At 44.2% G+C, this 24,800-nt stretch overlaps 1 protein-coding gene across 3 annotated transcripts; it reads left to right on the top strand.

Moving 5' to 3' along the window:
• Positions 1–616: 616 nt before the first annotated feature.
• Rgn (regucalcin) lies at positions 617–23,431 on the top strand. 3 transcript variants are annotated; one of them, XM_070040570.1, is made up of 7 exons: positions 617–813; positions 3,283–3,463; positions 9,074–9,256; positions 14,687–14,902; positions 17,266–17,397; positions 18,927–19,081; positions 22,646–23,431. In XM_070040570.1, exons 2-7 carry the CDS (start codon positions 3,295–3,297, stop codon positions 22,694–22,696), a joined length of 906 nt encoding a protein of 301 aa, XP_069896671.1. In that variant the 5' UTR covers positions 617–813; positions 3,283–3,294; the 3' UTR covers positions 22,697–23,431. The 3 variants fall into 3 exon arrangements, with proteins under 3 accessions (XP_069896671.1, XP_069896668.1, XP_069896669.1); XM_070040567.1 differs by lacking the exon at positions 617–813 and adding an exon at positions 2,626–2,726; XM_070040568.1 differs by lacking the exon at positions 617–813 and adding an exon at positions 2,640–2,726 and having other exon boundaries at positions 3,286–3,463.
• Positions 23,432–24,800: the final 1,369 nt, after the last annotated feature.

Raw genomic sequence — 24,800 nt, 5'->3', positions numbered from 1 at the left:
TCAGGACCTGAGTTCAAGCCCCAGGACTAGCACAAAGAAAAAAAGCAAGCATTGGCACCAGGCACCAGGGTCTTGGAGACTAGGGACAGGGAGGATTTTATTTAACTGCTTTGTTCTTTCCGTTTTAACCTGTTTGTGTTTAACCAGAACCCAGTTCCAATCAGTTAGGCATTTTAACAACGATTTGTTTGTTTACATAAGAGATAAACTTTAGATATGTGTCCAAACTCCAAAGCTGAGGCCCACAAACCTTTTGCACCCCCCCCCAACACCCCCCTCTCCCTCTGGTCGCCTCTCTCCCCTTTCCCACAATGGCTCTTGCAAGATTCTTCCAAGCTGTGGGAGACCAGAGGTACAGCGTTGGCTGCAGGAGGGGGGAAGGGCGAGCAAGTGGGATTACACATCCCCACAATTCCCAGGCCTGTGGTCATCAGGGCCCCAGCCTCTGTGTCCCAGGAGGGGTTTCCCCTCCCCAGGAGCTGACTTTCGAGCCGCCTGAGAAGTCACCAGCCAAGGGAGAGTCACGGCCAAACCGACCTCCCCGGCCCCTCCCCCTCCGTGGAAAGCAAAGGCCCTGGCAACAGCTGACACCCGATCTGCCCAGTCTCCCAACCGGGGGCAGCCAGAAGGAAATCCAGTGCCCTGTGGCTACCGGGACAACAAGGCCTACAGCAGCCCGGCCCTGCATCAGGAACAAGGAGGGCTCAGCCTGTAACTTCAAGTGAGAAGCCATCGCCATCTTTGTTAGCAGTAACCTGAAGCTGCAGTAGTGCTTCCAGATTGTGCGAAGACACCCCCCCCCCACGGCCACAGGTACCCCTGGTGTAATATGGGCCCCTAATTTCCGTCCTTAAGGTGCCTGTCCCCTTCCTGATTAGTGCTGGGTCAGAAATGGGACATTTGGAGGCCCCAGGTTTGCGACAGAGCCAGACTGGGGGGTTAAAAGTCCTTTATTGCAAAAGCCGCCTGTCTGATCTTGGATCTTATCTAAGATTGATAGCTTAAAGGCCTTTGGAGTCTGAGCCAATTTTTAACAACCAATGATATTCCAGATGCCACATTCCACATTCTGTGGTGATAATCAGTGTAGGAGACATGTTTGCCCAATATGTGTGTGTGTGTTTTCTTAAGTAGTTTATAGGGGGGAAACCACAGCTTATTTTCTCCCCACTTTACCCCACCCCTTCTAGTCATTGGCCCACCTGTGTGTGAGACTATCCAGTGGAAGAAGCACCAGGCTTGCCTTTCCCACAGGGAACTCTTATCTGATCTTATGTTTTGCTCTCTCTTTTCAAATTGTTTTTCTTTTTCCAATTCACTAGTCACAGTCTATGGCCTAAAGTCCCAGCATTGAATATTCCTTGCTTGTAGTGTTGAAGACTCCTTGCCAATCTGGCCAGGTGTCCTTCTAGAAGTTAGACTTAAGCTAAGGGTCCATCAACTACCCCCACTGATAGGCTGGGGGGTGGAGCTTAGTGAAGGGCTTTCTAGGCCCTGGATTCCATTCTCCAGCACCAGAAGAAAAGATAAGGAGGAAAGTGTCCATTTCTCTACCCCTTTCATCTTTGTAATTTGAAAATGGATTTGGGGGCTGGTGGATCAGGCCTATAATCCTAGCTACTCAGGCAGCTGAGATCTGAGGATCATGTTTGAAGCCAGCCAAGTCAAGAAAATACTTAAGACTCTAATCTCCAATTAACCATCAAAAAGCTAGAATGGGAGCTGTGGCTCAAGTGGTAGATAACTAGACTTGAGCAAAAAATACATACATACATACACACACACACACACACACACACACACACAAATATTGGTTGTTTGGGGGCTGTTACTAAGGATGGAATCTAGGGCCTACTACATAGCTAGCTAAGTGTTCTACCAGTGAGCTACACTCCCAGCCCTGGTGTGTTTTCATTGGTGAAATATTTCTTTCTTTTCTTTTCTTTTTTTGGTCAGTCATGGGGCCTGAACTCTGTACTTGGGCACTGTGCCTGAGCTTTTAAGTGCTCAAGGCTAGCACTCTATCACTTTGAGCCACAGTGCCCCTTCCAGTTTTCTGGTGGTTTGTTGTAGATCTTTTTTTGTTGTTGTTGTTGGTCGTGGGGCTTGAACTCTGGGCCTGAGTGCTGTCCCTTAGCTCTTCAGCTCAAGGCGAGCGCTCTACCACTTGAGCTACAGCGCCACTTCCAGTTTTCTGGTGGTTTATTGGAGATAGGAGTCTCACGGTCTTTCCTGCCCGGGCAGGCTTTGAACCGCGATCCTCAGCTCTCAGCCTCCTGAGTAGCTAGGATTACAGGCGTGAGCCACCAGCACCCGGCTTTGTTGTAGATCTTAAGAGTCTCACTGAGTTTGCTGCGTGGACTGGCTTCAAACCATGATCCTCATATCTCAGACTCCTCACTAGCTAGGATTATAGGCATGAGCCACCTATGCCTGGCTAGTAAACATACTTCTAAAAACTCAGGTCAGCAAAGCCCCACCCAGGCCTCCAAGGAGGATCAATAGATGAGGGAGGGGGACAGAAAGAGAAGGTGACCTGCAGACACCCAGAGGGGCCACCAATAAGGGAGCTGCCCGCCTCCCTGCCCCGCCTTGGGGCCAAAGGTGCTGGCATAAAGGGCAGCCTTGCACCATCTGAACATTTTGTTCTCTGAAGGCCACTAACACCAAGGTGTGGATGTCACAGTGACCCTTACTTTCAGAAGATAGCTTAGAAAACCTCACTGGTAAGATGACTGAAGATGGGGTTTGTTATCTCCAATCAGCCCTTCCTTCCTCCTACATGTCTTCTGTCACGTACATCTTGCTTTAGCTTTGGAAAGCTGACTGGTCTTTCCAGTTCTGATTGCAGTCAGACCTCAGAGAAACCATGGGTTTGGTTGTAAACAGCCTCAAGAAAGCAAACTTTGCACACACAAAAAGAGAAAAGAAAAAGGCATATTGTTTTTGCTTTCCAATGCATGTATAACTTAATTTATATTCTACAGTAATCTATTAACTATGCAATAGGGTTAGGTCCTCAAAAACATATACACAGATTAATTTGAAAAAAAAAACCACTTTATTGCTTAAATAATGCTAAGGATTGTCTGAGTTGTTGGGAAAAAAATGGTGTAGATTGGCATGACACAGGGTTGCCATAAACCTTCAATGTGTACAAACTACCCATGCCATTAAACAAAAGATGCTGTATCTGTTAGAATTTTTAGCAGAGTCTTAAGCCACTAGTCTACTGAATTTGTTCTATGCCATTACATTTAATTTGATTTCTGCTACCTTCAGTAGGTCTCTCCTATGACAATGTCTTCCATTAAGATTGAGTGTGTTTTGCGAGAGAATTGTCGTTGCGGAGAGTCACCAGTATGGGATGAAGCATCCAACTCTCTGCTTTTTGTGGACATCCCTGCAAGAAAGGTTTGCCGGTGGGATTCACTTACCAAGCAAGTGCAGCAAATGAATGTGGGTAAGGATGAAGGCAGAGTCACATTTTTTGTGTGTGCCCATCCTGGGGCTTGAATTCTGAGCTTGGGCACTGTCCCTGAGCTTTTGCGCTCAAGGCTAGCCCTCTCTCACTTGAGCCACAGCTCCACTTCTAGCTTTTTTGGGTGCTTAATTGGAGATAAGATCCTCATGGACTTTCTTGTCCAGATTGATTTTGAACCATGATTTTCAGATCTTAGCTTCTTGAGTAGTTGAATCACATGTGTGAGCCACCAGCTCCACCAGAGCTCATATCTTTGTTATCAGCCATCTTTTTCCACCACATTGGTCCTCCCCCTGGGACCCTCTTGTTAAAGCACATTAAAAATGCTGTGAACTTTTTTGTTGTTGTTGGTGGTGGTGGTGGTGATGGTGGTGGTCATGGGGATTGAACTCTGGGCTTGAGCACTGTCGCTGTGCTCTTCAGCTCAAGGTGAGCTCTCTACCACTTGAGCTACAGCGCCACTTCCAATTTTCTAGTGGTTTATCGGAGATAAGAGTCTCACGGACTTTCCTGCCCAGACTGGCTTTGAACCGTGATCCTTAGATCCCAGCCTCCTGAGTAGCTAGGATTACAGGCGTGAACCACTGGTACCCTGCTTGCTGTGAACCTTTTACACTCATATGCTCCCTGTGTCCTTCATCCATGGTCCCCCACCCTTACTATAATCCAGGAGAACATGATGGATTGTCTATACTTTGTTCATTGTCTTCCTAGTTTTGTTTGTTTTGCTTGTTTTATTTTTGTGGTGCTGAGGATTGAGCCCCAGGCCCCCGGTCCCCATTTTTGTTTTGATACTGAAGCATTATTGTTTTTGGTTTTTTCCAGTCCTGGGGCTTGAAATCAGGGCCTGGGAGCTGTCCCTGAGCTTCTCTTGCTGCCACTTGAACCACATCACCACCTCTGGGTTTTTCTGTTTATGTGGTACTGAAGTATCGAACCCAGGGCTTCATGCATGCTAGGCAAGCACTCTTCTACTAAGCCACATTCCCAGCCCTGAAACATTATTGTTTCTACCTTTCCTAAACACACTCAGATTACAGCTTTGAGAGCTGAAAACCTGACTGGTGGCACAGGAAAGGCAAATTACCTTTGAGTTATGTCCAGATACTCATTAAAAAAAGAAAAGTAGCCAGATGCCAGTGGCTCACATCTGTAATCCTAGCTACTCAGGAGGCTGAGATCTGAGGATCTCAGTTCAAAGCCATCCTGGGCAAGAAAAGTTTATGAGACTCTTACCTGTTATTAACCACCAAAAGAATCAGAAGTTGGGGCTGGGAAGGTGGCTGAGTGGTAGAGCACTTGCCTCACATGCATGAGGCCCTGGGTTCGATGCCTCAGCACCACATAACCAGAAAAAAAAAAGCAGGAAGTGGCGCTGTGGCTCAATTGGTAGAGTGCTAGCCTTGAGCTGAAGAGCTGAGGGACAGCACCCAGGCCCTGAGTTCAGGCCCCATGACCGGACCCCCCCCCCCAAAAAAAAAGGATTCAGAAGTGGAGGTATGGCCCAAGTGTTACAGCTCCAGCCTTGAGCAAAAAAAAAAAAAAAAGCAAATGAGAGTGTGAGGCACTGAGTTTAAGCCTCAGTACTGGCACCCACACCCACACACACGTGTGCACGCACGCACGCACGCACACACACACACACACACACACACACACACAGGGGCAAGAACTTTTACATTTCAAAAGTTTCAACCAGGCCTATATTTGCTGAAAATACACATGAAAGATTCCTGACAACATTATGTACACATTTCCATAGCATTCCAATTCCAGTTAGGTGTGTGTGTGTGTGTGTGTGTGTGTGTGTGTGTGTGTGTGTGTGTGTGTGTGTGTGTGTGTGTGTGTGCATGCGCACATGTGTGCGCCAGGACTGAGGCTTGAACTCAAGGCTTTACACTGTGACTTGTCTTTTCTGCTTAAGGCTAGAATCTGCCATGTGAACCATGTCTCTACTTTGTTTGCTAGTTAATTGGAGATAAGAGTTTTGAGGATTTGTGTGCCAAAGCTAGCTTTAAACCTCAATCCTCAGATCTTAGTCTCCTGAGTCACTAGGATTACAGACGTCAGCCACTAGCACCCAGCAAAGAGTTTATGACTTTCTGTAGCCCAAAGCAATGGTCTGATGTGATTATCAATAGACCAGAAAGTTTCTTGTGTTTAGGGGAAGAAATACTGGGAATTCCTGAAGTCTTGGGAATCATGAGAAGGAACACAAGGTTGCAGCAATTCCTGGTATCTCATCTCATGAACTCATTTGGGAAACTCTAACCTGTTTAGCATTGTCTTAAACCCAGTGCGGGAGCAGTTTGTTGTTGTTGTTGTTTTATAGTACTAGAATTTGAACTCAAGACCTGCTTTCTCTGCTGGCATTATATCCTTTGACCCATAACTCCTGCCCCTGAGAACAGCTTTTCTTGGTGCTGGTCCTGGGGCTTGAACTTAGAACTTGGTGCTGTCTCTGAGCTCTTTTGCTTAGACCAAGCATTCTACCACTTCAGCTACACCTCCACTTCTGGCATTAAAAAAATTATTTTATTGTTACTATTAATGCTTGTACAGAGGGGCTACCTTTTCATAAGTTAGGTAGGTAATAAGTACATTTACTTTTTTAGAAAATGTCATCCCTTCCCCCAGGTAATGAGTACATTTCTTTTTTGGCAAATGTCACCCCATACCTCAGTTTCCCCCTCCCAACCCAGCCCACAAGTTACATAAGTCATTTTCCACATAACATATACTGAATATCATGGTTGCATTTATTTTGTGTTTAAACATAAAATTCTCATGCATTTTTCTCCTACCCAAGATGGCTTTGAATGATAATCCTCAGATCTCAGCCTCCAATGCAGCTATTATTAGAGGCATGAGCCACTGATTCCCAGATGGGAGCAACTTTTACTTTTTTTGTCATTTATGGAGCTTGAACTCAAGGCCTGGCCACTGTCCCTGAGCCTCTTTGTGCTCAAGTCTAGTGCTCTATTACTTGAGCCACAGTGCCACTTCTAGCTTTGTCTGAGTAGTTTATTGGAGATAAGAGTCTCATGGACTTTCCTGCCCAGACTAGCTTCAAACTGTGATCCTCATATCTTAGCTTCCTCAGGAACTAGGATTACAGGCGTGATCCACCAGTGCCTAGCCTGAAGAAATTCTAATATATATTTCCTATGATGCTCACCACAGTAATCAGTCTTTCCATTTTAAGAAAAAGGTTCTCTTGAACCCTGTGCTTGTGAATCATACCTGTTATCTTAGTTACTCAGGAGGCTGAGATCTGATTATCTGAAGCCAGCCCAGGCAGAAAAGTCATTGAGACTCCATTTCCAAATAAGCAACAAAAATCAGTGATGGAGGTATGGCTCAAATGGTAGAGCACCAGTGGAGTAAGCCTGCCTGGAGGGCAAGCCCTAAACTAGCAAAAAAAAAATTCTTGAAATAGAGGCATGGCTAGCAAATACAAAGCCCTTAGTTCTAACTCCAGTACTGCCAAAATAGAATATTAAATGCAGAAAATCTAAACTTTGGGGGAGTCCGAACAGTATTATTTTTTTAACTCAAGACCTCTCTCGTTTTGTTTTTTGTTTTTTGTTTTTTTGGTCCGGTTGTGGGGCCTGAACTCTGGGCCTGGGCACTGTCCCTCAGCTCTTCAGCTCAAGGCTAGTGCTCTACCACTTGAGCCACAAGCACCACTTTCGGCTTTTTTCTTTTTGCTTATGTGGTGCTGAGGAATCGAACCCAGGGCCTCAGGCATACAAGGCAAGCGCTCTACCACTGAGCCACCTTCCCAGCCCAAGGCCTCTCTCTTGCTAGTCAGTCACACTGGTGCTTGAGCCACACTCCCAGTCCTTTTATTCTGTAGTTATTTTTATGGATAAGGTCTCATACTTTTGCCCTGAGCCTGTCTTGAATCACAGTCTTCCTACTTCCCACCTAACTGAGATTATAGATATGAAACACCATGCCTGACTTATTCATTGAGATATTTAGTCTTGCTAACTTTTTGCCTGAGCTGTTCTAATACCGTATTCTTCCTGTTCTCTGCCTCTCACAAAAGCTGGGATTACAGGCAGGTATGAGTCACTGCAACTGGCCCCAGAAAGTCTCAACTTTAAAAATACAAAATACATTAATATGATGAACAGATGATTATATTTCATCTGCATTTCTATTTATTATCTTTTACCATACATATTTCTAAAAAAGATTAAAGAAACATTTTAAAATAAATACATTAAAAATAAGGCCCCAATCTAGGTGCTTGGTGGCTCATGCCTATAATCCTAGCTACTTAGGAAGCTAAGATCTGAGGATTACAGGTCAAATCCAGCCCAAGCAGAAAAGTCTGTGAGGTTGTTATCTCAATTAACCAGCACGAACCCAGAAGTGGAGCAATGGCTCAAGTGGTTTGAGTGCTAGTTTTGAGCACAAAAAACTCAGGGACAGAGCCTAGGCTGAGTTCAATCCCCAGGACCTGCACACACACAAAAAAGATGGAAGGCCGGGTGCTGGTGGCTCATGCCTATAATCCAAGCTATTCAAGAGGCTGAGATCTGACAATTGTGGTTCAAAGCCAGCCTGGGAAAGAAAGTCTGTAAGACTCCTACTCCAATTAACCTCCAGAAAACTGGAAGTGGCACTGTGGCTCAAAGTGGTAGAGTGCTAGCCTTGAGAAAAAGAAGCTCAGGGACAATGCCCAGGCCCTGAGTTCAAGCTCCAGTGCTAGCAAAAAAAATTACAAGTATTAGGACTGAGGGTGTGGCTCACTAGTAGAGCATTTGCTTAACTTGTAGAAGGTCCTATGTTCCAGTCTAGCAGCACAAAACTAGGACAAGTATTGGAAGGTGAGAACAGTGTTCCAAAAGCCTCATTTCTGCAAGTAACCAGTCTGAATGTTGGAATATCCTAGAGGTGAAGTGAATTAAATATTGCTTGCTCTAGTGTGACCATCCAGGTGTCCCTAGATTAGGAGCCCCTCTTCTGAACTTTGTGTGATGTGCCCTGGTCTACTGTCTGCTGAAGGGTATTTTTGCCAGGCTGAGAATCAAACCCAGGGTCCTGTAGAGGACCACTAAGCTACACCCTACATACTAAGCTACTATAGTCTGGCTCCTTTATTTGTCTCAGTAGCATGAGAATTTTCCAGAAGAATAGAGTCATATTTGTCTTCCCAGCTTTGCTGTCTAGAACAGGATACAGAGTTCTCAAGCATCAAACACCTGTAGCCTTTGTTATTCAGCACGAGACAGCTCACTGCCATTATCAAAACTGTTAAGAGCTGTGTGCTGATGGCTCATGCCTGTAATCCTAGCTACGCAGGAGGCTGAGATCTGAGGATCTCAGTTCAAAGCCAACCCAGGCAGTAATGTCCATGAGACTCTTATATCCAATAAACCACCAGAAAACCAAAGTGGTGCTGTGAGTCAAATGGTAGAGCTCTGACCTTGAGCTGAAGAGCTCAGGGACAGCACCCAGGCCCAGACTTCAAGCCCCACAGCCACAAAATAAAAAACAACTGTTAAGAGATGCCAAGTGATATGATGGCCACTGGACTGTTTGTGTGCCTTCTAATGATTGCTTTTGTTTCTACAGATGCCCCAGTCAGCTCCGTGGCCCTTCGCCAATCAGGAGGCTATGTTGCCACCATTGGAACAAAGTTCTGTGCTTTGAACTGGAAAGATCAATCAGTAGTTGTCCTGGCCACTGTGGACAAAGACAAGAAAAACAATCGATTCAATGATGGAAAGGTTGATCCTGCTGGGAGATACTTTGCAGGTGTGTGTGTGTGTGTGTGTGTGTGTGTGTGTGTGTGTGTGTGTGTGTGTGTGTGTGTGTGTGTGTGTGTGTGTGTGTGTGTGTGTGTGTGTGTGTGTGTGTGTGTGTGTGTGTGTGTGTGTGTGTGTGTGTGTGTGTGTGTGTGTGTGTGTGTGTGTGTGTGTGTGTGTGTGTGTGTGTGTGTGTATGCTTGCCAGTACCAGGGCTTGATCTCAAGGCCTCACACTTTTTGCTCAGTTATTTTGCTCACAACTGATGCTCTATCAATTGAGCCTTGCCTTTAGTTCATCATTTTCCTGGCTAATTGAAGATTTTCAAAGACTTTTCTGCCCAAACTGCCTCAGAGTCATGATTTCAGATCTCAGCTCCCTAAGTAGCTAGGGTTACATGCATGAGACACCAGTTCCTGGTTTTATTTTTCTTGTTTTGTCAGTTGTGGGGCCTAGGCACAATCCCTGAGCTTTTTTCACCGAAGTCTACAGTGCCCGGTTCGTATGATTCTTCCTTAGCTCTTACATGTGGAATTTTAGAGCAAACATTATAACTTCAGCTGTTCTCCTGCATGTAGTAGTCAAAGTGTTATTCAAATGAGTCTGAGTGTGTGTCTGTGTGTATGTGTGCATGTGTGTATGTGTATATGTGTGTGGGTGGTGATGGAACCCAGGGCCTTGTGTATGCTAGACAAGTGCTCTACCACTGAGCTACACTCCCAAACCCCACAAACTGGAAATCACTTGAGATTCACAGATGAAAATATGCAAGAATAGTGTCAGGCACCAGTGGCTCACCCATGTAATCATAGCCAACTCAGGAGGCTGAGATCTGAGGATCACAGTTTAAAGCCAGCCAGGGCAGGAAAATCCATGAAATTAACCACCAAAAAGCCAGAAGTGGAGTTGTAGCTCAAATGAGTGGTAAAGTGCTAGCCTCGAGCACAAATGCTCAGTTCAAGTCCCAAGATTGGCATACACATAGATACACACACACACACACACACACAACAACAACAACTTCAGTATGAATTTGAAAATGATATATTCTTTTTTTTTTTGGTATGTCATGGGGCTTGAACTCTGGACCTGGGTGCTGTCCCTCGGCTCTTCAGCTCAAGGGGAGCACTCTGCCATTTGAGCTCAGTGCCACTTCCCATTTTCTGGTGGTTAATTGGAGATAAGAGTCTCATGGACTTTCCTGCAAGGGCTGGATTTGAACTGTGATCCTCAGATCTCAGCCTCCTTAGTAGCTAGGATTACAGGTGTGAGCCACCAGTGCCTGGCTTAATATTCTTATGTGACCACTGTGCTGTTATCAAATTGAAGTCGCTTAACATTGATTCAGTAATTTCATTTGATATATTTTCTATATTTCACTTATGTTCATTGACTAAACTAATGTTGTTCATGTCACTGCTGTCCAGCACAGGCTCCTATCTAGGATCACGTGGTATACAATCTTGCCTTTTCATCCTCTTACTCTGTAATACTTCCATGGCCTTCTGTCTTTGTTTTTATGACATTGCCATTTTTAGAAGAGACAGTCCCACCCAGAAGTCCCCCCACCTTTCATAACAGGACATTCTTCATTTTGCACTGCTCTGATGTCTCCAAGTGATTAGCTGGCTGTTGTACATTCTTGGCTCAGTTACTATGGTGGTGACGTTTTGAGCTCTCTGGCATAGTCCATCTGGAGGCATACAATGTCCACCTGCCTCTTGTTGCTGGTGTTAATTGCTATCACCTGGCTACAGTCCTGTCAAACTTCTCTACTGCATAGTAATGGGGTTCAAAGAGGAAGCAGAGGAATGCTTCTTTTTTGTTTGAGATAGGGCCTCACTATATAACCTACGTTGGCCTTCAATTTGTAATTTCATTACCTTTCCCTTTTGGATGATGGGATTATAGTCATGCATCACCAAGTTTGTCTTATTTATATACTACTTTAAAAGAATTTGAACTAAGCTTGGTGCCAGAGATTTATGCTTGTAACCCTAATTACTCAGGAAGCTGAGATCTGAGGATTACAGTTCAAAGCCAGCTTGGGCAGGAAAGTATGTCAGACTTCTTATCTCCAAGCCAGAGTGGAACTGTGGATAAAGTGGTAGAATGCTAGCCTTGAGCAAAAAAGCTCAGGAACAGTGCCCAGGCCCTGAGTTCAAGCCCCATGACCAGCATTAAAAAAAAAAAAAAAAAGAATTTGGCCAGGTACTGGTGTCTCACACCTGTAATCCTAGTAATCCTAGCTACTCAGGAAACTGAAATCTGAGGATCAAGGTTTAAAGCCAGTCCAGGCAGAAAAGTCCATGAGACTCTTGTTTTGTTTTGCTTTTGTTGGTCCTGGGCCTAAACTCTGGACCTGGGCACTGTACCTCAGCTCTTCAGCTCAAGGCTGAAGAGCTACAGTACCACTTCTGGCTTTTTCTGCTTATGTGTTGCTGAGGAATTGAACCCAGGACCTCATGCATGCAAGGTAAGCACTCTACCACTGAGCCCCTCCATGAGACACCAGTTAAACACCAGAAAATAGGAAGTGAAGCTGTGGCTCAAAGTGGTAAACCGCTATCCTTCAGCAAAAATGCTCTTGAATAGTGCCCAGGATTTTTGTTCAAGCCCCAGGATTGAACAGGCTTAGAACTGTATTAGATAGTGCATCACACATGTATTTTTCATGTATCTGGCATGATCCCAGCCTTATATGTTGTAAGCATGTAAGACAGCATATAAGACAGGTAAAATTGACCCTTTGCTATAGATTGTTCCCCATCTTCCTGGACTTGCCCCAACCACAATTATCATCCAAGACACCTTGACAGATTAAAGATGAAAGTCCAGGGGCTGGGAAGGTGGCTCAGTGGTAGAGTGCTTGCCTTGCATGCATGAGGCCTTGGGTTCGATTCCTCAGCACCATATAAGCAAAAAGAAAAAAGCCAAAAGTGGCACTGTGGCTCAACTGGTAGAGCGTTAGCCTTGAGCTGAAGAGCGGAGGGACAGCGCCCAGACCCAGAGTTCAGGCCCCACAACCGGACCCCCCCCCCAAAAAAAGATGAAAGTCCACTAAAAGTCTTTCTGTCAGTAATTTCTACAAGGTAGAAAATTGTGAAGTCAGGTGCAGTGGGACACACGTAATCTCACACGAGGGATGCTGAGGTAGGAGAATCTCTTGTGTAAGGCCAGCTTAGGCAACATAGCAAGTTCCAGACCAACCTGTGCTGCCCAGCAAAACTCTCTTTAACAACAACAAAAATAGGTGCTGGTGGGGCTGGGAAGGTGGCTCAGCGGTAGAGTGCATGCCTTGCAAGCATGAGGCCCTGGGTTCAATTCCTCAGCACCACATAAACAGAAAAAGCCGGAAGTGGTGCTGTGGCTCCAGTGGTAGAGCACTAGCCTTGAGCTGAAGAGCTGAGGGACAGTGCCCAGGCCCAGAGTTCAGGCCCCATGACCGGCAAGAAAAAAAAAAATAGGTGCTGGTGGTAGGCCTTTCATGCTTGTAATCCTAGCTCCTCAGTGGTCAGTGTGGTGCAGATAGAGTTCTAGCCATTAATTCCATTCCCCAAATCTTGGGGAGCTGATTACAATGTTGACCCATGCAACATTGCGGATAAGCCTGGGAATGAACAGGGTGAAGGAATTCCATTTCTGAGCACTGCCTCTTCATTCTTTCTCTATGCTTTACAGTTTCCTGGAGCCCTGCTTTCTATCTCTGTAGCCAGAAACTCTTCCTCTTCCCACCCCTCGCTATTTCTTTTCTTTTTTTTTCTTTTTTTTTAGGGGGGGGGTCCGGTCGTGGGTCCTGAACTCTGGGCCTGGGCGCTGTCCCTCAGCTCTTCAGCTCAAGGCTAGCACTGTACCACTTGAGCCACAGCACCACTTCCAGCTTTCTTCTTTTTGCTTATATGGTGCTGAGGAATCAAACCCAGGGCCTCAGGCATGCAAAGCAAGCGCTCTACCACTGAGCCAACTTCCCAGCCCCACCCCTCGCCATTTCTTTGATTGTGCTGCCTTTAGGACCAAGCAACAGGAGACAGGGAAAAAGAACTAAATCCAGCAACATTTCACTGTACTGTTTCAGAGCTTCAGCAGCTCCAAAAGAAAAGTGTCCCCTTCCCTTTGACTTCTGGTTCCTCCAATTGCCTGTTGCAGGCTACTCTGTGTTATTGACTCTCTCCTGCAGAGTTGTCTAGAGACCAGTGAGAGATGAAGAGTGAGAAAAACTCACTCTCTCTGAAATTCAAGAATTTCCTTTCTCCTTCTTGAGCCAGTTCTGGAGGATTTCCCCTGAATTTCTGTGTTTACATACCACAGTAGCCACTTTCAGACTTCAAGCTATATTGAGTTCAGGCTGGGAAATATTGTAGAAGAAAATGAAAAAGTCACCACTATTTATTGTTTTTTTTTTTAACTCTGAGACTGGGACTTGAACTCTATACCAACTGAGCCACACCTCCAACCCCTTACTGCGGTTTTTTTGTCAGTTGTAGGGCTTGAACTCAGGGCCTCGTCACTTTCCCTGAGCTTTTTTGTACAAGCCTAGTGCTCTACTATTTTGAGCCACAGTGCAACTTCTGATTTTCTAGTGGTTATCTGGAGATATAAGTCTCACAAACCTTTTTGCCCAGGCTGGGTTTGAACTACGATCCTTAGATTTCAGCCTCCTGAGTAGCTAGGATTACAAGCATGAGCCACAAGAGCCCAGCTCTTTCTGGTTCTTTTCATTCTTCTATTCATCTTTGAACTGCCTGCTGATTAAATCGTTGTCATTTTTTAAGTAGAAGACCTAAGCTGGGCATGGTAGATCATTCCTTTAATACTAGCTACTTGGAGGGATCACGGTTGGAAGCCAGCCCAGGCCAAAATAGTACATGAGATCCCATCCCAATCAATAAAAAGCTGGGCATGGCAGCTATCATCCTAGCTATATGGGAAGTATAAATAGGAGGATCAAGATCCAGGTTGGCCTGAGCAAAAGTGACACCCTACTAGAAAACCAAAGATAGCAAAAATGGATGAAGTGGTTTAGTGCCTGCCTATACATTTAAGCCCCATTATCACCAAAAGAACAAAATAGTTGACCCAGATTGAGATTATACAATAATTCCTTTTATTTAAATGCCACCAAAAAATCTAGTTAGAAAGGACAGTGTTCTACTAGGCTCTGGTGTCTCAAGCCCATAATCCTAGCTACTCAGGAGGATGATATCTGAAGATCCTGGTTCAAAGCCAGCACAAGCAGAAAAGTCCAGGAAACTGTAGCTGTAGTTCAAGTGATAGAGTGCTAGCCTTGAGCAAAAAAAGCTCAAGCATAGTGCCCAGGACTTGAGTTCAAGTCCCAGGACCTGCACCAAAAAAAAGAGAAAAAGAAAAAAATTAGAAAGGACAAGGTTTCATATGGGGTGAGATGCCCAAAGGCTGAGTGAGTGCTCTTTGGATTTTGTAGGCACCATGGCTGAGGAAACAGCCCCAGCAGTTCTTGAGCGACACCAAGGATCCCTGTACTCCCTCTTTCCTGACCACCAAGTGAAGAAGTACTTTGACCAGGTGGACATCTCCAATGGCTTGGATTGGTCCTTAGACCACAAAATCTTTTATTACATCGACAGTCTGTCCTACTCGGTGGATGCCTTCGACTACAACCTGCAGACAGGAGAGATCTGTATGTTCTTTCTCATCATTTTTCTCAATAAGGCTGGTTTCATTTTTCAGATGATCGGGGCTAGGAAGTTACCTCTCTTTCAACCCATGTGGCTCTCAACCCTTACTTGCCAACACCGAGATTTCCATGTTATTCCAATATAATGATAATTATGCAGACTTGACTAAGCTATCAGTCAAACTATGGCCCTCAGCACAATGTAAATACAATCATTAGGGCTAGGGGTGTTGCTTAGTCATAGAGTGCTTGCTTGGCATGTGTGAAGTCCCTAGTTCCATCCCTGAGGCCCTGAGTTCCATCCCTGAGGCCCAGAGTTCCATCCCCAGCATCTGCAAACATATGCACATGCACATTCATATGCATGCACACACACATAACATGCTTGTGCAGCCATAGTTGGCCTAGTATGGGTAGACTCTCAATAATTTCTTTCAAGGGGCCCCTAGAAAATTGATCTTGTTCTACCAGAACCTACCTTTTTTTTTTTGTCAGTCATGGGGCTTGAACTCTGGGCTTGGGCTCTGTCCTTGCACTCTTCAGCTCAAGGCAAGTGCTCTACTGCTTGAGCCATAGCGCCACTTCCGGTTTTTTGGTGGTTTATTGGAGATAAGAGTCTCACGGAATTTCCTGCCCAGGCTGGCTTTGAACCCTGATTCTCAGATCTCAGCTTCCTGAATAGCTAGGATTACAGGCATGAGCCACCAGCACCAAGCTAGAACCTGCCTTTAAAAGTATGGGTAGACCCTCAATATTCTTTCTTTCAAGGCCCCCCTGGAAAATTGATCTTGTTCCACCAGAACCTGCTTAAAGGCAAATACTATACAACCAAATGTGATAAATAGCAGATAAATTGAGTTTGGGGTTGCTGTTTCTTATTTGTTCTTTATTAACCATAGGCAAGTACTCAGAGACCAATGAACAACCTTTGAAAATAGAAAAGCAAAAAAAAAAGTATTTGGAAGTTGGTTTAATTCCATCAATGTGCTGTAAAAGAGCCATAATTGGAAATTGGAAGGAAAAGAATTATTTAAAAGTATTTAGAAGAGAGTCCTTGAAATGTTTGATGAAAGGTAACAGACCAAAGAGCAAAACCAATCATAAAAATGACTTGAAAAGAAATCACAAGACTCTTCATGTAGATTTAATCAGGGGCAAAATATTCTGGTACAGATGTTTTGCTTTGAAATATGTAGTGCTCTTTTTTATAGCTTCTCTAACTGATTTTCCCTTGCACATGGTTTTAACATTTTCCATTATACCTCAATCTGATTACTGGATTTTGCAGCAAGCTGCTCCTCTGGCTTGGTGTTTTGTTTTGCTTTGCAGTGCTGGGGATCGAACCCAGGACAGCACACATGCTAAGCATGCCCTTTACCACTGGGCTATATCCCCAGCTTTTCTCTGGCTTTTGATATTTGCTTTAAGATTTCTGTAATTCTCTTTAACCACCTGGTGGATTTTAGAATGGTCCTTCTTTCAAAAGCAAGCTCTTCCAAAATTTAGTCTTTATGTTACAGAATTTAGTCAGGCAGAAAAAAAAACCCATATGTCCCAGATTTTATTCATGTGGCACCATTAAGTTGCATTATAGACCTTGGGTCTAATCAAAGTGGGCATTTTTGTAACCAAGAAGCAAATGTCTAACCACAGACTGAAGAATATTCTGATATAGGCCTGCAGGGCCTCAGGTCAAGTCACCCTCAAAAAGCTATCTATTGGTACTTTATTAACAATTCTGGCCAAGTATAGTAGTTCATTTGTAATTCTAGCTACTCAAGGGGCAGAAATCAGAAGGATTACAATTTGAAGCCAGTTTGAACAAAAGTTAGCAAGAACCCATCTCAATAACAACAAAAAAGCTAGGTATATTGTTCTGTGCTTGTTATCCCAGGTTATATAGGAGAATTGTGGTCCAGGCCATCCTAGGCAAAAACACAAGACCCTATGGGAAAAATAACTGCAGTAAAAAGGAGGTGTGGCTTAAGTGGTATAACAATTCCAAGGATGTAATTTCAAATCCCTGTACCACTGTCTTCCCCCAAAACCCACAATTCTACTTTCTCAGTCATGAAGCATTTGCTAGCATGCCCAAGGCCCTGAGTTCCACTTCTAGCACCACAAGACAAAAGAAAAATAAACCTTTTTCTACTCCTCTGCAAGCTTCAACAGATATGTCTGTACCAAAACAAAAGGAAGAAAATCCAGCCCAAACCATGTGGTCAAAATCCTTTGTTCATATTCCAGACACTGAGTAAGCAGAAATGATCAGGCTTGATAATAGGCTTGATAGCTCACTGTGTGATTCACAGTATTGAGTGGCCCTGTTGTTTTGCTGGGTTTGGGGTTTTGTTTTTTAACCACAGCTAACCGCAGAAGTGTTTACAAGCTGGAGAAAGATGAACATATCCCAGATGGAATGTGTATGGATACTGAGGGGAAACTTTGGGTGGCCTGTTACAATGGAGGAAGAGTGATTCGTCTAGATCCAGCTACAGGTATGCCCACAGCAAAACAAAAATCTTTACCAGCCAGACGTTAGTGGCTCATGTCTGTAATCCTAGCTATTCAGCAGGCTGAGGTCTGAGGATTGCTGTTCAAAGCCAACCCCAGGCAGGAAAGTCCACAGGAAACATTTCTAATTAACCACCAAAAAGCTGGAAGTGGAGCTGTGGTTCAAATGGTGGGTTATTAGCCTTGAGCAAGAAAAGCTCAGGGACAGTACTCAGGCCCTGATTTCAAGCCCCAGGAATGGCATTTAAAAAATTCCCACCAGGTGCCCATGGCTCACATCTGTAATCATAGCTGCTCAGAAAGCTTGCCTAGCAGTGTGAAGTGCTGGGTTTGATTCCTCAGTACTACATAAACAAAAAAAGCAGGAAGTGGCACTATGGCTCAAGTGGTAAAGCACTAGCCTTGAGCAAAAAGAAGCCCAAGGACAGTGTCCAGGTCCTGAGTTCAAGCCCACAACTGGCAAAAAAACAGCCCAGGCAGACAAACCCAAAATCTCCAATTGACCTGAAGCCCTGCAGGCCTATATCCATTTCCAAAAAATCTGGAAGTGGAGAAATAGCAAAGTTACAGAATGCTAACTTTGAGCATAAAAGCTCAGGGACAGCATCTAAGCCCTGGGTTCAAGTCCCAGGAATGGCACACAAACAAAAATTCCCTACTGAGCTGGGAAGATGGCTCAGTGGTAGAGTACTTGCTTTGCATGCATGAGGCCCTGGGTTTGATTCCTTAGCACCACATAAACAGAAAAAGGTGGAAGTGGCGCTGTGGCTTCAGTGGTAGAGCACTAGCCTTGAGCTGAAGAGTTCAGGGACAGCACCCAGGCCCAGAGTTCAGGCCTCACAACTGACAAAAAAATAAAAAATAAAAAAATAAGGGCTGGGAAGGTGGCTCAGTGGTAGAGTGCTTGCCTTGCAAGCCTGAGGCCCTGGGTTCGATTCCTCAGCACCATATAAGCAAAAAAAGAAAAATAAATAAAACTTAACAAAAAGGGCTGGTGATGTAACTCAGTGGTAGAATGCTTTGACTTGCATGCATGAGGCCCTGGGTTTGATTTCTTAGCACCACATAAGCAGAAAAGGCCATAAGTAGTGCTGTGGCTCAAGTGGTAGAGCACTAGCCTTGAACTGAAGAGCTGAGGGACAGCACCTAGGCCCAGAGTTCAGGCCCCACGACTAACCAAAAAAAAAAAAAAAATCCCTACCAATCCAGAAAAACTCAGGGGCTAGAGACCAAGGATACCAACTTCCTAATTAATTTCAAGATACATTCAATAATGTCAATGGGATCATTTTGAAATGAAGACCAAAGATACATTCCAAACTGATAGTCTGAGCTTATTCCTCTGGAAGTAAGTCTCTGCTCAAAATAAACTATCCGGGAAGACAGGTTAAATCCATAGATGAATTCTGACCTCCATGGTTTCCTTGGGACTGATCTGTTATTCCACAAAGGAGTCAGAAACATTACATGGTTGAGACATTGCTAGAACTGAACTTTCACTTTGGTACTCTAGGAAAAAGGATACAAACTGTGAAGTTGCCTGTTGAGAAGACAACTTCATGCTGTTTTGGAGGAAAGGACTACTCGGAAATGTATGTGACCAGTGCCCGGGATGGTCTGGATGCTGAGGGGCTTCTGAAGCAGCCGGAAGCTGGCAGAATTTTCAAGGTGATGTGTCTTTCTCTTTTTTTTTTTTTTGGTCTGGTCGTGGGGCCTGAACTCTGGGCCTGAGCGCTGTCCCTTAGCTCTTCAGCTCAAGGCTAGTGCTCTACCACTTGAGCCACAGCGCCACTTCCGGCTTTTTTCTTTTTGCTTATGTGGTGCTGAGGAATCGAACCCAGGGCCTCATGCATGCAAAGCAAGTGCTCTACCACTGAGCCAACTTCCCAGCCCTGTCTTTCTCTTTTATTTGGAGATGAGTTGGAGGATCTTCTGTTAGGTAACTGTGAAAGATGGGTGGTATTGTATCCTTTCCAAACCTAGTTCGCTATAGCATATTAAGTTCATTATACTGGTCGTACTTATTTAAGTTATCTAGACTGTAGGCTCTGTGAAGTCCCAGATCTAGCTTACTTTGTAACAGGATGTGTGTGTGTGTGTGTGTGTGTGTGTGTGTGTGTGTGTGTGTGTGTGTGTGTGTGTGTGTGTGTGTGTGTGTGTGTGTGTGTGTGTGTGTGTGTGTGTGTGTGTGTGTGTGTGTGTGTGTGTGTGTGTGTGTACTGGTCCTAGGGCTTGAACAGGTCCTAGGCCTGGACATTATCCTTGTACTCTTTTGCTCAAGGCTGGTGCTCTACCACTTGAGCCACAGCTCTACTTCTAGCTTTTTTGGTAACTGATTAGAAATAAGAGTCTCTCATGGATTTTCTTGTCCAGGCTGGCTTTGAACCATGATTCTCCTATCTCAGCCCCCTAAATATATAGGATTAAAGGCATGTGAGCCACCAGCATCTGGCTTGTAAGAGGATTTTATAACATTTTTGTGCATTAGGAGTATTTATTGAGGGCTGGGAAGGTGGCTCAGTGGTAGAGTGCTTGCCTTGCATGCATGAGGCCCTGGGTTCAATTCCTCAGCACCACATAAGCAGAAAAAACTGGAAGTGGTGCTGTGGCTCAAGTGGTAGAGCACTAACCTTTAGCTGAAGAGCTGAGGGACAACACCCAGGCCCAAAGTTTAGGACTCACGACTGACAAAAAAGAAAAGAAAAGAAAAGAAAAGAAAAGAAAAGAAAAGGAGTTTTCTATTGAAATCCTTCAACTTAGTATAATTTTTTATGATCATTTGATTGTTTTTCAGAGTATTTTCAGATTTTTAACAATTTTTTGCAGTGGATCATTAATAAAAATCATAAACTGGACTGGGAAGGTGGCTCAGTGGTAGAGTGCTTGCCTTGCATGCATGATGCCCTGGGTTCGATTCTTCAGCATCACATAAGTAGAGAAAGCCGGAAGTGGTGCTGTGGCTCATGTGGTAGAGTGCTAGCCTTGAGCTGAAGAACTGAGGGACAGTGCCCAGGCTCAGAGTTCAGGCCCCACGACCGTCTAAAAAACAAGCAACAACAACAACAACAAAATCATAAACTTTTGAGGATGGCAGTACTGGGGATTGAACTCAGGATTTTGTGCTTGCTAGATGGTCATCAAACCACTTGAACAATCCCTCCAGCCCCTTGTTGTGTTGACTATTTTCAGGATAGAGTCTTGCTTTATGCCTGGGCCAGCCTGGACTGCTATCCACCTATTTGGACTTCCCCATATCATTGTAATGACAGACATGCACCACTTCACCCAGCCATGAGTTGAGATGGAATCTCACAAACTGTTTTTCTCAACCAGGATGGTCTTTAACCTAGTTCCCCCAGGCTCCACCTCTCAAGTGGCTTTTGCCTCTGTACTCAGTTCAAGATCATAAACCTTTAGAGTCAAAAAGAAATGACCATGTGGAAGTGGTGCTGTATCTCAAAGTGATAGAGTGAAAGAGCTCAACAACGGCAACCAGGCCCCAAGTTTAAGCCCACGGCCAACAAGAAAAGAAAAGAAATGACTATGTGTGGTGACATAAGCCCATAGCCTCAGCACTCAGAAGGCATGAAGATTACAAATTCAATGACAGCATAGGCTTCATAGGAAGTTTAAGGGCAGCCTGAATTTACTCCTCCCCCTTCTCTTTCTTTGTCTTTCTATTTCTTTCTTTTTGATCAGTTGAGGGGCTTGAACTCTGGGCCTGGGCACTGTCCCTGCTCAAGGCGAGCACCCTATCACTTGAGCCCTGCACCACTGCCAGTTTTCTGGTGGTTAATTGGAGATAAGAGTGTCATGGATTCTCCTGCTCAGCTGGCTTTGAACCATGATTCTCAGATCTCAGCCTCCTGAGTAGCTAGGATTACAGGCCTGAGCCACTGGCACCTGGCTCTATTTCTTATTTTTCTTTTTTGTCAGTTGTGGGGCCTGAACTCTGGGCCTGGGCACTGCCCCTCAGCTCTTCAGCTCAAGGCTAGTGTTTTACCACTTGAGCCACAGCTCCACTTCTGGCTTTTTCTGCTTATGCAGTGCTGAGGAATCGAACTCAGGGCCTCATGCATACAAGGCAAGCACTCTACTACTGAGCCACCTTCCTAGACCCTCTATTTCTTTATTATTTCATTAGTCATGGGATTTGAGTTCAGGGCCTAGGCACTGCCCCTGAGCTCTTTCACTCAAAGCTAATTCTCTACCACTTTGAGCCACAGCTCCACTTCTGGCTTTTTGTTGGTTAATTGGAGATAGGAGTCTCAGACTTTCCTGCCCTGGCTGGCTTCAAACTGTAGTCCTCAGATCTCAGCCTCCTGAGTAATTAGGATTATAGGCATGAGCCACTAGCACCCAGCCAGCTTGAACTTTCTATCAAAATGAAAGGGAAGAGTTGGAGTGCTAACCAATGAGCAAAAGTGTCAGGTAAAATGTTCAAGACTAGAAAAGGAAAGGGGAAAGGGAAAAGAAAGGAAAGGAAATGGATATAAAAACAATGCTTTTTAGTTGTATTTTTAAAACGTTTCCACATTTTTATTAGCACATAGTAATTATACAATGTGATAGGTTGATTTTGATATTTCCATATATGTATATAATATATAGTTTGATTATATTAACCCCCTCTATTGCTTTCTTACCCTCCTCTGCTCTTCCTTTCTCCCTTATAATAATACTTTTGCCAGATGCTAGTAGCTCATACTTGTAAATCCTAGGTTACTCAGAAGTCTGAGATCTAAGGAATTTGGTTCAAAGCCAGCCCTGGAAGAAAAGTCTTCAGTACAGTTTGTGTGTGTGTGTGCTGGTCCTAGGGCTTGAACTCAGAACTAGGCGCCTTAGTGCTCAAGGCTAGTACTCTAACATTTAGAACCATAGCTCCATTTCTGGCTTTTTGAGATGAAGAGTCTCATGACTTTTCCTGCCCAGGCTGGCTTGGAACCCCAGTCCTCAGATCTGAGCTTCCTGAGGAGCTAGGATTACAGGCATTGGTCACCAGCACCCAGCTCTCTTCAGGACTTTTATCTCAGGTTAACCAGCAAAAAGCTGGAAAGTGGAGCTGTGGCTCAGGTAGTAGAGAACCAGCCTTGAGCAAAAAAGCTAAGGGGCAGCGCTCAGGCCCTGAGTTCAAGCCCCACTACTAAAAATAAGCAAACAAACAAAAACTTTTAAAGAGTTCTTATAAGTGATTTCTTAACAGAGGTTTTCTTTTTTGCATTTTTTCAACAGGTAACTGGCCTTGGGGTTAAAGGAATTGCTCCCTGTCCGTATTCAGGGTGAGCAATATTGAAGACCACCGGAAAATTCAGGAAATAAATTCGTGGAAATTTAGTCTAGTTTTTAAATGAAACAATCACATTATTAACAGTGCTAAGTTTTCATTTACAAAGGTGAGGATTGAACTTACGGCTTTGTGTATTCTAAGCCCATGTTCTAGCAATCAGCTGCATCCCCAGCCCATTACTAAAAGGTTTCTGATAGGTTGAGCATTTTGAACAGGGTCTGGCAAATGATTTTGATTTCATACTCAAAGGCCTTCCTGAAAATCACCATAGAAACGCAGCATTCCACTCTCAACCAACTTGTTGATTGTTTGCAAATTGCTCAAGGACTACATCTGGTTTTTTGTTTTTTGTTTTTTGTTTTTGCTAGCCCTGGGGCTTGAACTCTGGGTGCTGGATTCTGCCCCTGCGCTCCTTTCGCTCAAGGCTAGCATTCTACCACTTGAGCCACAGGCCACATCTGGATTTTCCTGTGCTTAATTGGAGATAAGAGTTTCACAGACTTTCCTGCCCAGGCTGGTTTCAAACCATGACCCTCAAATGTCAGCCTCCTGAGTAGCTAGGATTACAGACATGAGCCAACTGTGCCTGGCCACATCTGTTCCTTTATTCTGCATTCCATAACTACCTAGAGCTTCAGAGATGAATGAAGAGAAAGTTGCTAATGATTCTGAATTATGTTCCTTTTTGTTTTTATTATAATCATATAAAATATACCATGATACTAACCTGCCTTATTATTCTCTTTGTTTTATTGTTGGTTTTACTTGTTATTAACTTTATTCTGTTCTTTTACAAACTGAAAGGACTGCCAGAGGTCTCAAATTCACTGGCAAAATATATGGTTCCCACTGCCACCTACTGGACATAATGTAAACAACACTTTGGAAATATTTATTTTGTCCCTTTGCTTTTCCTCAGTTTTCCCCTCCCTTCCCTGTCCAAAAGTTGCATAGTTCATTTCCCATATAGTATATACTGAATACCATAATTGCATTTGTTCACCCTTCCTTCCTTTTATTCTCCAGGTTGTTCATTTATTTATTTATTTATGATTGTTGATGTACAGAGAGGTTACAGGTCCATAAGTCAGATAAAGAGTATATTTCTTTTTTTCTTTTTTTTTTTTGTCAGTTGTGGGGCTTGAACTCTGGGTCTGGGTGCTGTCCCTCAGCTCTTCAGCTCAAGGCTAGCGCTCTACCACTTGAGCCACAGCACCACTTTTGGTTTTCTGGTGATTTGTTGGAGATAAACATCTTATGGATTTTCCTGTCAGGGCTGGCTTTGAACCAAGATAATCAGATCTCAGCCTCTTGAGTAGCTAGGATTAAAGGTGTGAGCCGATGTGGCCTGGAATACATTTCCTTTTGAACAGTGTAACTCCTTATCTCGATCTTTCCCAGTTTTTCTCTCCCATTCCCACCAACAAGTTGTATAGTTCATTTTCCTTTTTTTTTTTTTTGTCAGTCACAGGGCTTGAACTCTGTAACTCTGTGCCTGGGAACTGTCCCTGAGCTCTTCAGCTCAAGGCTAGCACTATACAACTTGAGCCACAGCACCACTTCTGGTTTTCGGGTGGTTAATTGGAGATTAGAGTCTCACAGTCCTTCCTGCCTGGGCTGGCTTCAAACCAAGATATTTAGATTTTAGCCTTCTGAGTAGTTACAAGATTACAGGTATGAACAACCAGTACCTGGCTTGGAATTGTTTTAATTTGAGTATTGGCATCATGATCATAGAAACATGGCACCTCTTTCCAATTATTTAGGTCTTACTCCATTATTTTTATTAATATTTTGTATGTTTGAGCACATAGATCTTGGGGGGGGGTGTCAGTCATGGGACTTTAACTTGGGACCTGGGCACTGTCCCTAGCTCTTTAGCTCAAGGCTAACATTCTGCCACTTGGAGCCACAGTGCCACTTCTAGTTTTCTAGTTAACTAGAGATAAGAGTCTCACAGAGACCTTCCTGCCCACGCTTGAACTGCAATCCTCAGATCTCAGCCTCCTGAGTAGCTAGGATGACAGGCATGAGCTACCAGTTCCCAGCTGGATCTTGTTGTGTTAAATTTTATATGCAAATATTTCATTCAGAACTATT

The sequence above is a fragment of the Dipodomys merriami genome, unplaced genomic scaffold (assembly GCF_024711535.1).
Source record: "Dipodomys merriami isolate MVZ:Mamm:240054 unplaced genomic scaffold, mDipMer1.0.p SCAF_3, whole genome shotgun sequence".
NCBI lineage: Eukaryota > Metazoa > Chordata > Mammalia > Rodentia > Heteromyidae > Dipodomys > Dipodomys merriami.
The sequence above is the reverse complement of the archived record's forward strand: the minus strand, read 5'-3'. Positions and strand labels throughout refer to the sequence as shown.

What these genes read in the sequence shown, in the direction of transcription:
- Rgn (XM_070040570.1), top strand. Translation starts at nt 3,295, where the DNA reads ATGACAATGTCTTCCATTAAGATTGAGTGTGTTTTGCGAGAGAATTGT. An exon ending in AGTGCAGCAAATGAATGTGG is followed by an intron (nt 3,464 to 9,073) that starts GTAAGGATGAAG and finishes TTGTTTCTACAG; the next exon opens with ATGCCCCAGTCAGCTCCGTG. An exon ending in CCTGCAGACAGGAGAGATCT is followed by an intron (nt 14,903 to 17,265) that starts GTATGTTCTTTC and finishes TTTTAACCACAG; the next exon opens with CTAACCGCAGAAGTGTTTAC.